The 13005-nt window shown below is 38.6% G+C and overlaps 1 protein-coding gene across 1 annotated transcript in view; it reads right to left on the bottom strand.

Annotated features, from left to right (window-relative positions):
* Nucleotides 1-13005, bottom strand: part of LOC307259013 (contactin-associated protein-like 5) — a gene marked incomplete at both ends in the record, with an annotated part of 88752 nt that overhangs the window by 46227 nt on the left and 29520 nt on the right. The window contains 4 exons of the mRNA XM_080038727.1: nucleotides 3620-3763; nucleotides 5921-6114; nucleotides 6841-7044; nucleotides 10646-10793. Coding sequence (XP_079894853.1) covers nucleotides 3620-3763; nucleotides 5921-6114; nucleotides 6841-7044; nucleotides 10646-10793 — 690 coding nt within the window. The remainder of the gene's footprint in view (nucleotides 1-3619; nucleotides 3764-5920; nucleotides 6115-6840; nucleotides 7045-10645; nucleotides 10794-13005) is intronic.

Raw genomic sequence — 13005 nt, 5'->3', positions numbered from 1 at the left:
TCAAAGTTCTGAAGAAGTACCGTGTTCCCCTCTGTCTTTATGCTTAGCTAATACAACTGGCTTGCTGGTCGTAGCGTCCTATTTACCCTCCAGGTATGAGAGTGGCATCAATCCTTATGTCACTTTTGGCAAATAAAGAATTTCCTGTGATATTGAATAATAGTGATACGGTTCATATGGTCCAGAGGCTGTTTTAACTCCAAAATTAGCAGAACTGTAGAAAAAGACCATATAGAACCAATCCAACATGGATCCATGACATGCAGCCTATTTGCTCTAAACCAATATGGCTTTTGTACACATTACATTTCAGTGTAATTCCGTGCAGTGCAAAAGGTTTTTGGTTTGGACGCGGTGGTGTCTGCTAAGGTCAGAGTCCTATCAGTGCCAGAGCCTCCAGGGCAGCAGCAGCAGCAGCAGCAATCACAGCTCTTTGACTCTCAATGTGATTCTCTCCCTTCAACCTCAGACGCTCCCATTGAAACTCCATTACGGCTCTCATCATGACAGTCTTTTTCTCCACCTCTGTGATTCTGTTGTCAGTAAAGGCCTTTTTAATGCAGCAATCAGGTTTTAATGGCAGTGGGTGTCGATGGTGAGATGTGGCTTGTGGGTATATTCACAGTCCAATCTGATTTGTGTGTGAAGTTGACTCTTCAAATTAATCCATTCACACTTGGATTTAATGATATGCTGTAGTTAGGCTCACATTGGATGGTGTGATTGTTTTTGGCAGTATTTTCTCCTGAGCAGAATACCTTAAGCCTGACTAGTCAAATGTGGTCACAAATCAACATGGAGACAAAAATGAGAAACCTCACACCAAGCAAAGGGGAAACTAAAGCAAACATTTTTCATGACACTAGGGGCACTGCTCTGAGGGTCCGTCAGTCCACCATTTTGTTTCTTTGAAATATCTTAATGAATGCTAGGCTACTGGATGCATTGCCATGACATGTAGCACATCCATTCACAGCACCTACATGATGAATCTTAATGACTTTGATAAACCTGACTTTTTAACCATACGGCCATCATCAGGTTAAAATGTTCAAATTAGAGAATTACTGCAAAGCTATTTATGTTTGCATCAGCAGCAGTTGTACAAGCTAATCAGCTAATTCTAGCTAAAAGGCTAAACACAGAAGCCAAACATAATAAACATCATTTGAATATTTTCCTGCAGCTACATGATTTCCTAAACTGAGTTGACCACCTCAGTTAACCCTTTGGTGCTCTTGGGGACGTTTTTGTCCTTTCGCACTTTTTTTACGCTCTTTTTTGTGTATAACTTTGGCTGTGCTTATGTTAGCTGAAATATTTTTGGCCAGGGATTTATTTTTTTTTAATAGTTTGTTTATTTCTACTCAGCAACTTTGTACCATCTATTATAAAGGCTGTACACTTTTTTGTTCCTCTCAGCTCCCTAAGGACGTTTTTGTCCCCTATTGACTCCCATTCAAAATGGCCTTTTTTCACCAATTTGATCCTGCTGTCATTACAGCATAAAATATTTTTTTCAATGATTTTATGCTTTCATCCTAGACACAAAGCATCAAAATTGATCATTTTCAACACCATCAAAATTTTGAGCCATTTCCTTATATTTGGCATAGGGTTGAATTACAAGCAATTTTCCAGGTTGTCGGTCCTGCCCCCCACAGTGCAATAGAAAAAAAAATTCAACCTAAATGGTGTGAGTGTGATGGTAGGGATGCTAGTGTGTGGTGCATATGTGTGTATTGAGAAAATATAGTGTGTGTGTTTGTGTACACACAGCCAAACTTTACAAACTCAAACGTGTATGGAAAAAATGGCCCAATTTAAACTTTATTTTTTCAAACCATAGCCATGATGACAAACACATGTAAATGTGATGATATTAGGCAATAATCCAACACTTAAGACACCAAAATTGCTTTTTTAGCCCTATCTAGCTCAATCATTTATTTTCTCCAGTTTTTTTTGAGGATCAAATATGCTCCCTAAAACCATTTTTGTACTTTTTTGTAATGTTTTAGAGTTGCAGGCCTAAACATAAGAAATATGAGAAATTAATGGAAAGTGTGGATCCATATGGATACCTTAGGGTTGTGTCTGTGTGTGTGTTGTGAAATTACTGTGTGTGTATGTGTGTGTGTCTTTGTGCGTATGCATATGTGTGCAGCTGTAATGTGCAATTTGTGGGTTTTCAGGTGGCTGCAGGTTTACTTTGTTACTTTGTTGACATCATCAAAGAAACTGGAATTAAAAGGTCAAAAGCAACTAACAATGAATTAATATTTGATATGTATGTAAAGAGGTCAAGTGGGATAAAAGGTTTTAAAAAAAAAGTAGAAAAAAATATTACTGTATAATGTGTTTAGGGCAGTTTATAGGGAGGTCATGAGAGGGAGTATTTATTTGCATCTGTGACTGCACAAATACTAAACATGTATCAAAAGCAGTTTTATTGCAAATCATTAACATATCCTAGAGTCTAATTATCCCACTCAAAAAAATCCACTTTGCATCTATTATATGAGAAATTTTTCAATTATTGTGTTTTTTTTAAATAAAAATGGCTCACGTCATCACATAAGCTTGCATGTAAAGGGTTAAAAGCAATTACAACTGAATGAATATTTGATATGTATGTGAAGAGGTCAAGTGGGATAAAAGGTTTTAATAAAAAAAAGTAGAAAAAAATATTAATGTATAATGTTTTTATGGCAGTTTATAGGGAGAGGACGTTTTTGTCCTCTAAGGTCATGAGAGGGAGTATTTATTTGCATCTGTGACTGCACAAATACTAAACATATATCAAAAGCAGTTTTATTGCAAATCATTAACATATCCTAGAGTCTAATTATCCCACTCAAAAAAATCCACTTTGCATCTATTATATGAGAAATTTTTCAATTATTGTGTTTTTTTAAAATAAAAATGGCTCACGTCGTCACATAAACTTGCATGTAAAGGGTTAAAAGCAATTACAAATGAATGAATATTTGATATGTATGTGAAGAGGTCAAGTGGGATAAAAGGTTTGTAAAAAAAAAAGTAGAAAAAAATATTAATGTATAATGTTTTTATGGCAGTTTATAGGGAGAGGACGTTTTTGTCCTCTAAGGTAACCAAGGCGTAGTAAAAGTTAAGGATACCCAACGAGCATGTGTATGCCTCTCCAGTGAGCGCTGTAGCTCTATACTAAACCACATAATAATACTGAATTCCAATAGATGCAATTCAGTATGCTTGCCCACTGTCCCTCTCTTTAAATACCATTGAATCAATTGTAGTCCCTACCACATACTTGGATTTTCTGTCAGATGGATTATAAATGGCCAAGCCCCTTCTTACATCTCCAAGTGTTTAAACACTGCAGAGAATATTATGTTCTGCAAAGACAGTCAGAGCCCACCTCAAGTTCAATAGCCTATCATGGACATACCATCCAAAAAGTTGCTTTTAAGTAAAAAAAAAAAAACTTAATATACAAATGCAAAATATTAGTTTGAAGTACTTTGAGAACGTTGACAGCAAACAATCAGATCAATTTGAATGCAGGTAAAAGCAGCTGACTTACAAAAAAAAACACAAGTAGTCTGATATGCTGACACTGAACCTTGCAACTTACCACGCTGTGTATCTGTGGCTTGCGTCTCTTGGCCAGGTCTATGATGTTGATCCCGTTGTAGTAAAGGTTCTCCACACAGCCGTGGAAGTTCTTCCTCACAAAGGTTCCGGGTTTACCAGGAAGTGGGATGCCTCCGAAACTCAGCTGTGAAGAAACAGAAGAGGTAGAAGCCCTTAGCACCAGAGACAGACATTAATCCCATTTAAACAAGAACAAACATGTTTATTTATGAGTTCTATTTTCACACCAGTTACCGCATGACCATCTGAGCCAGTGATTCAGCCTCGTGAACAACACCCACTCACCACATTCAAACATACACAGTACAGCCCCTGTATATAGACAGTATGTGCACTTATATCACTGCATTTATTATCACTGCACAATTGAACACCTGAAATGCATCACACCAAACTGGCATCAGTGCCAAATGGTTGACTGTGTAATATTTATATATTTGTTTTAATAACTTTTATACCTTTTTAAATTTTAACTTATTCTTAATTTGTTTTGTTTTATAAAAGATGCGCTGAATATGAGAGCTTCTAGTTCTATCTCAATTGTGTTCTACTTTGTGCAATGAAAGTAAAGAGAGATTCTGATTTTAATACAATAATACAACACATCTTTATTCTACAACAGTTTGGGTCTCAGTGGTCTATAGAATGGGCATTTCCAATATTGGATTGGAAGAGCCAGCACACAGAGCCCTGACCTCAGCCTTATCAAACCCCCTGGGGAGGGATCTGAACCCCTGACTGTGAGCCAGACCTTATCACTCCATCAGTGTTGGACCTCACTAAGTCTCTGCTCTGGCTGGATGGAGCAAACCCCTGCAGCATCGCTCCAAAAGCCTTTTGACAGCCGGCCAAGAAGAGCTGAGGCTGTTACAGCAGCAAACGAATGACCATCATGGAATTACATGACTGGTCGTCGCATGTTGGACATGTTGGTATATTGTTAAGGAGACCACATGCATGTTGGTGTAAGCATGTATGTTGTATTTTAAGAAGAGACACTGCAGGAAAAAACATTGTTTTATCAAACACTAGACAGTTTTTTGCTATTTTGCTTCCATAACATGGCTTCTATAGTAAATATACATAAATATGTGTCTTTGACTAATCCTTGTCAGTTTGCGTCTATATATTTCTCCTATGCAACCATCTTTATTGGTCATAATCTCAAAAAAATGTTTCCCAATACTTTGACAAAAAATCTCAACTTCTAAAGCACTGACATCAACAAAACTTCCATAATCAAGTGCTAGAATATTTTGTTCAGCTTTTGCTGGATAGCTGGGTAGTTAATCTAAGCTCCTTGAGTTGTTTGAAAACAGTGAGTCAGAATGATTAATTCTGAAGGGGAAACCATGTAAAAAGACTGTTATTTATGCACGTAATGGCTGTTTCAATTGTTTAATGTTAAAAGACGAAGCTCAAACTGAGTCTTGTAATTTTTGGTTCTTTGAAATGCTGAAAAAAAGCAATCCTTAAACCCTTTATGCACAGAATATTGCTCTTAGAGCCAATTTGAGCCATCCACCTCTGTGGAGGAATATAGAGCTTGACAGCCCTACCATGCTTAGTTACCGTTGCTAAACTAGGACTGGCCGACCACTGTGTGTGGGAGTGAGAGTGTTCAATCAATTCACTGGTCTCTGAATTGCTGTAAAAAGGCAAATCTCCTAATCTCCTGTTAACATATGGTTTCAATGTGTTGTACATGGTTAAATAATTACCAATGTTTCATGGCTTACAGTACACACAGCATACAATGTGTCACACAGTGTTAAATGCTGTGCAAAAGTCTTCACATGTTGACAGCCCTCTTGGCAGTTAGTCCTTTGAGTACAGAAATAACTAGCCTTGTCTCTGTCCAGCTATCAAAGGAGACCTCATGTAAAACACACACACTAGACTGTTTAACACATAGCTCCAAGGCTTATTACTAATTCCACGGCTCATTGCTGTGTAACTGATGATAAGGTTGTCTGGCCATCAATAAGTAAAACCACCAAGTGATACACTAACATCTACAAAGCTGTTTTCCTATTCATATCATTTAATTCATCCAATGGCTTCACCTCACCTCTTCTTCTCGCTACTTTTCAAACTTGTAAACAACAAGTGTTGGACAGTTCATTTCCATTGGTGTATTTCATTGTTTGTAAATATGACTTTATGTCTGTCCTCTGGTTTGATCATTTTCATTAATTGTTTTTATGTTCCTTTATTTTCTTAACTTGTTTAGAAATAAACACATTTTCATCTCAATTGAATTCCAGTTCAGTGTCCTCACCTCGTAGTCCACCTCCAGCGAGTGTCCTTCTCCTTTGGTCTGGAAGTGTTGTGTGTGGGAGTCCACTGTGAAGTTAACCTGCTTGTTGAAACGTTCTATTTGAACAGAGTGCCAGTGCTGGTCGTCAAGCAGACTGCCCACGGTTACGGCAACGCGCTCACTGCTGCTGCTGCTGAACCTCGGTCTGCTGTCGTCTGGACAAACACAGAGAAATAAAGAGTGAGAAGCTTCACCTCTTCAACACTTCTTTTTACTGGGAGTGTGTCCCTCAGCCGATGCTAAGGCTCAAAGGGCAGAGGGTGTCATACTGTGTACATACAGACTGTGAAGCCCACTGCGACAAAAGGGCTGTGTGTGACACTGGTCTTTACAAATAAAACTGATTTGATTTGACAGTGAACTAGTAAACTGTGTGAAGACAGGAAGAGAAAACCCATCCGCCCAATGATATGAAGGTAAGTACTTTCTGCTTTTTTTTTTTTTAAGATTTTTTTTTAAATATTTTTTTTTGGGCATTTTCAAGCTTTAGTAGATAGTACAGAGTTGAAATGGGGAGACAGGGAGAGAGGAGGGATGACCTGCAGTAAAGGTCCACGGGTCGGATTTGAACCCGCGACCACTGCAACGAAGGCCGGACCCAATATGGTACGCGCTCTATCCACTACGCCACCGGAGCACCCGTACTTTCTGCTTTTAACGGTTTTTCGGACAACTTATTTATTTGTCAGCCAAAAAAATCATAGTTATACCCAAGAAATTGTCTTTTATCAACACAAAATGTCAATGATTAGCTGATTAAAATGTTAAAGGTGACTATTTCCCTATTATTTGACTTGAACGCACTTTTTTTTAAACTTTTTCTTCTAACACATTAGAAAACAGAAGTGTAGGTTTGTGTATGTGGTGAATACTCAGTGTACCCAGGTTGAGGTAGAGGTCCAGTCTGCCCCTGTGCAGCTCCAGAGTGATGTAATCCCCTCTCTGTCCCTCTCCGTGCAGTAGAACGCCCTCGGCCTGATGGCTCCTGAACCGCAGAGAAATCACGTCTTTCACCGTCGACATGGACTTCTGGTTGAACCGATACAGCAAGGAGCTTCTGCCGTCAAAGTCTGCCACATAGGACTCTGGAAGGAAAGCAGAATAAACAATGAACACAGTGCTATAAATGAATTAGAAGATGCTTTACCTGCTTGGCAATATTGCAAGATCTATAGTGTATATTCATATATTTGTGTGTGTGTGTGTGTGTGTGTGTGTGTGTGTATATATATATATATATATATATATATATATGTTGTATATTCCATATTGACTGAACAATTAATGGTTGAAAGTCACAATTGGATGAAACCAGAACAAATATATAAATGTATGAATATTATATTTAATATTATCAGTCAATACAAACTATCTATACAAACATTACAGTGTGCTCAGTGCATTATTTTTTTGAAGAGTTTCATGTTTCTAACTTATATTTTTGTATTGTAACCAATATGTGTTGTATGTTGCAAGGTGAATTTTGAATTAATTTTAAAGTCAAATACAAAAATACTGGCCAACTTAAGTGTAGAGATTTGATAACACCTATAATAAAATGCTATTTGGTTGTTGGAGTGGTTGATTTAATCTTATAGGAATTATTAATTTAATGAAATCAGAGCCATCAATACAAAAAACAAATAGTGTGTAATTGCACCGGACAAGAGGAACGGCACGAAGAAACAAGGACAGGACAATAAATAGACACTAATTATATGAAATGATAAAGAGAAAATTGGTTTCGATCTGATATCAAGAAATACCACGGCACAAACGATAATGTATCATTATGTGGGAGGGAGGAAACATGTCAAGATGCATTATCTAAATACATCATACATCATACATCATAAATCAAAACAGGATTAAGTATCAGTGGTATCGACACTATTGGGATTGATCCGCCCGCCCATAGCGACATCAGATTCAAGGCATAACAAAGCAACTGGCAGCAACACTAACTATCAAATTCAATCAAATGAACTGCAATAACCCCTTTGGTATTATTGCTATCAAAACAAACAATTAAAAATGTAATGTAGTGTCAGTAACAGTTGGCAGTCTGTCCACAGTGGAGATAACTGTGCAGGTTAATCAGTCTTAGTACAGTGTGTGGTGAGACGTGCAGCTGTTGCAACATGTTGTTACTGTTTGAAAGTGGCGTGGCGTTGTGTGGTGTCACTGCTGGGAGCCCGGCTGTTAGACTTCATATGGGGGAGAAGAATTATGAGGAAGGGTCTGTTTGGTTCTGCTAATGGCACAAAGGCTGGACCAATATGGTAAGAATCTTGATTCTGATTATTTTGATTGATATTGAGATCCCGATTGTTTAACAATACATACAATGACTTTGGAAACGTCACAGATTTAGTTACGTTTTCTGAAATGTATTGGAAAAGCAGCTGTCTTTTTAACAGTAGATTTCCTTGAGTTTAATTATATTTCAACTGTAAAAAAATAGCAAACTCAAGTGCTTGATCTGAAGTAAAAACATTATCTTGTAAAAGTGGATTATCTTATTTTCATCATTTTTGAAGTATGAATTTATTTAAAATTCACTGAAGTGCACAGCTCTAAATGACATCCAAACCAGCTACCACCCTGTGAGTTTGGACAGAATGCCAATCTGTATTACTCTCTCCCTGAGCGAAGACATGTTATGGAAGCTAAATAGCCAAAAATCTGAAAATTGACCAGTGCTTGAAAAAAAAACAATGTTTTTGCCTGCAGTGTCTCACCTTGAACGAGCTGCATAGCAATTTAACACAACATGCATCTCTCACTCAGTCTGTTCTGGTAGATCAGTAGTGTCATTTAAGTCACTCATCATTTATATTGTAATTAACTTGGTATTTAGCAGTTGATACACGTAGGCAGACCCGTGGATCTGGCACCATATTGACCAATGTACCAGCAAAGACTATATTAGGGCCACTTTAGTTTTATACCTGATTATCCAGCATTAACACACCTCACTACTGTGTGGTTGCTATGGGCATAGAAAGTGATCACGGTGAGATATTCTGCCTGTGTTGTAAGGTGCATTAATCCACTGGCTCATCTAGTTAGTACTGCTTAACAATGCGTGGGAGAGGCGTGTCAGTGAATTCCCATTCCATGTAATTTATTGATGATCGCTCCACATATTGATGTTGAAGCATGTCTTTTTGTATCATGTACGATACCAGTCACATACGCCCAGGATGATTCTGCATCTCAATACAATTATAAATATGGAATAATGTTAATCAGTCATATGTTATGAAATGTTATTAGCATGTTATCCTGAGATAATGAAGTAGTCAAGTTGTGCCAACCGGAAAACACAATGAATACAATTAAATTGGTGAAATTTCAAACACCATTTCATTTTAATGAGACAAGGAGATGATTCATTATTGATAAACAAGTAAACAAAATGATATTTTAGAAATAAATGATTATGGGTGTGTAAGCATTGTATCAACATCAATGTTAACAATCTATTGTACATTGGGCACATTTTAATTATCTGCGTCCAAGTTGTGCTTTTGTGAGTCATTATAGTTCTAAGCAGCAGATTCATTAAGACAATAAGCTCCAATCAACACATAACTGCTACAGAGTAAACAATGCTATAACGGTATTAACACATGTGTAAGCTAATAAAGACCCGCCAGAAATCTAGGAAAAAAACAACGAAAAATAGTCTAAAAAAGCACCGACATTTTGAAAGTTATTCTATAACTGCAAATCATATTTACCCACGGGTATAAATAAAGCAACTTGAACTAGAATTGTTTGTTTTGTATGTTTTTTTTTCAGTATGCATACGACTAGCATTTTGAACATACATTGTCTTCACCCTGCATGCTCAAAATAACATCTCCTTTCATAGTGCAAAGATGACACCAATGTGGATTGTACTAGCACCTTGCTAACTGCATCCCAAAAGCACAGTCTCATATTGTGTTCCAACACCGGTGTGCCTATAGATTCTACACCCATGCTGTGTTGTTTTTTGACTCATTAGTTCAACGCTGCCTGAAGGATCAAACCGAGTGTTACAACCACATGAAGAGAACACTGCTCATTAGGGCTGTACCTGTGAAGCCGGGGAATGAATGAACAAATCCTTCTAGGAGGTGACACTGCAGAGGTGGATGAATAGGTTGACTGTGTTCAGAGAATAGTATTAACCCTCATCCTACCGTCACATTTTAGATACATGGAACACTGACTGGGGTTGCTAGAGACCCATAAGCATAAAAATACTGGAAGAAACAATTCAAAATATTATTATCATTTGAATTATGTCAGCGCATCTTCATGAGGTGTGAACGTGCATTGATTGTTCACCTTCTGCTGTACGTCCAGGTTTTTCCAGTAGAATCAACAACTGAAGCATATCTTGGGCCTTTCTAGAGAATTTCTTGAGCTCCTGAGCTCCTGTGCTACTGTCGGGGTGCGACACCAGTTTGTAAACGCTGCCATACTAAGTAATACAGAGAGAGTTTTGTGTAGATGATCTGCTTAATCACCTTTGCGTCAACTCATTTGCTGATGGCTTGAATATTAAAAACATTCATTAATATGAAAGAGTTACGCACTAAAGCTTTAACTGCAGGGTGGTGTGTGTGTGTGTGTGTGTGTGTGTGTGTGTGTGTGTGTGTGTGTGTGTGTGTGTGTGTGTGTGTTACTCACTGTAGGAGCAGCCGTACACCTCCACTCTGAGGCCCATCCAGCCGCTGGGGTTCCAGTCCAGAGGGACAAACCTCAGGAAGCGCGTCCTCACCGGATGGGACAGCTTGTTCTGGACAACAGACTCTGAATTCACATTCCCCGCAAATCTCTGAAGGAAACAAACAAGGGACAAAGAATAAGATTATAACGATGGACGTGTGATGGTAAGTTTAAGTTTGAGTTTATTTGTCACATACACAATTACAAAGGACAATGCAAAGTGGCATTCTTATCTGCCTGTCCTGCTGTAGACAAGACATGATGGAGACAAAACAATAAACATAACAGTATTAGAAACATAACCATATCAATAATGCAACTAACAAATAAACAAGTTTAACTATATAAAGTGATAGACTAAAACTAATGGTTGGTTTTGGTGGGCTAAGTGACATTCTCAGTCTCATAGATATAAAGCAGGTGACCAAAGCTTCCACTGAGAGAGAACATCTGACCTCCAGATCTGAAATGAATGGATTCATCAGGGAGTCGGAATAAAATGCTTCTTCTAAGCTGAATACTTGAAATATAAGCAGAATTTTAAAAAAAAACATCAAAAGTCCTTGAATTGCACAATACAGGCAACAACAAAGTGCTGTCGAGGCAAACCCAAGGGCAGCGTCTTCTCCCCTGTCCCTGGAACATACTATTTGATGTAAAGTGATAAGAATCATTGGTGCGGTGTGGAAATATGAGAATATCCGTTCAAACAAAACAAAAAAAATCTCCGGTGAGGTAGCTAGTGGTGAAATAAGGGGGGGGGGGGGGCTCTCTTGTATTGCATTTCATCCCCTGTGGAGCTAAGAACAAAACAACCTCAGAGTACAACTGTGAGATGTCATTCTTCTCTTCCTTTTCCAGCCCTCTTCCACTTTCACTCGCTCCCAGACAAAGCCAGGGGACATAAAAAGAAAGAAAACTGAGAGAGTGAAAGAGAGAGAGAGAGAGAGAGAGAGAGTGAGAGATGGAGACAGCATACAGAGACAAACAACCTCTCCTCTCAAATGACCGATTACCAGCGTCTTCATAACCCATTCTAGGCAGGTGACACATCAAATCAATAAGTAGCCGTACTATCAGGAGCCCGGAAAAATACATCATTGACAGAGGAGCTCCGGGCTTTTGTAAATAGTTCAACACAGCCGGACAGGGGCCAATAACTCAGGCTCTCCACAACACAACAGTAACACAATGACCACAGGCACAGAATGGCCGCCCCACGCTTCCAATGCCTTTTAAGACCCTGCAAAAAAAAAAAAGCCCAAGCATCATTAAACTGCACCAGGATGCTAGCTGCCTCTTGGTAGATAATCAAAGCAACGGTTGCCACTGTTAAGGTTGTTATTATGGTGATGTATGGCATCGTTTAAGCTGTTTCAAGCAATTTACCGAGCGGAGAATCTTAAAACACGTCCGAGTTTGGCTTATTTACACATGCATCGTAATTCACATATGCACACGGGCGGATTAACAAATGATACAAGGGCTGGTCAGCGCCAATGTATCACTTTGGTGCTGTGAACAGAACAGCTTTTAGAGCAAATGAAATAAGAGGAATGGTTGCCTCTGTGACATACACATTCATGGAGATAGTGTTTGAATGGGAATCATGCTGCTAGGCAAGATATACAGGGCCAGGGCCATAACATTGTTATTTTCAGTCGCTACTGCAGTATAAGACTAGTTTGAAGACCCTGAAAATGTAATTCATGTTTAAAGTGATATTTATACTATAATTAAATAGTTTTTTTAAGATAAGCAAGCACACAATTACAATGCTTGAGACCACTTCAAATGTTTCTTAAGTTTCTGTTTAGTGCATATGTTTGCTATACAGCTTGTGAAACCCTGCTTCCTCTTTCCACTTGACTCCCCTGTTGACTGTCTGGAAAATCTAACAAACCTCAAATGAATGATTGAGGCTGCAGTTGTTGTTCACTAGCTTGACAACACTCACACATGTCAGCATGAGTCATTAGCAGTCCAGAGCAACAACACTACAACAACTCCACAGGGTCTGTAGCCGGGATTATGACGTCTGTTTTGATTTCCTATTTGGGAAAAAAAGAAACATGGCGACGGAACATCCTGTGTGTTCCAGCATGGGAGATGAAGTGACGTCTTTGAATTAAGGCCTTGAGGGTCTAGAAGATGTTTCCCCCTGAAAGGCCCAGAGGGGCTGAGGTCGCTCCTTAGCCACACAAACAGTCCTAACCCCAGAGTGACTTCATTATTTCTATTTACATCTGTCACTGTGGTACAAGTCTCTCTCTCTCACTGTGTGTGTGAGGTACAGCCCCTCTCTCTCTCTCTCTCTCTCT

Source organism: Ammodytes marinus (genome assembly GCF_949987685.1).
Source record: "Ammodytes marinus genome assembly, chromosome: 12".
In the NCBI taxonomy this organism is placed as follows: Eukaryota; Metazoa; Chordata; class Actinopteri; order Uranoscopiformes; family Ammodytidae; genus Ammodytes; species Ammodytes marinus.
This window is presented reverse-complemented; position numbering and strand designations above follow the sequence as displayed.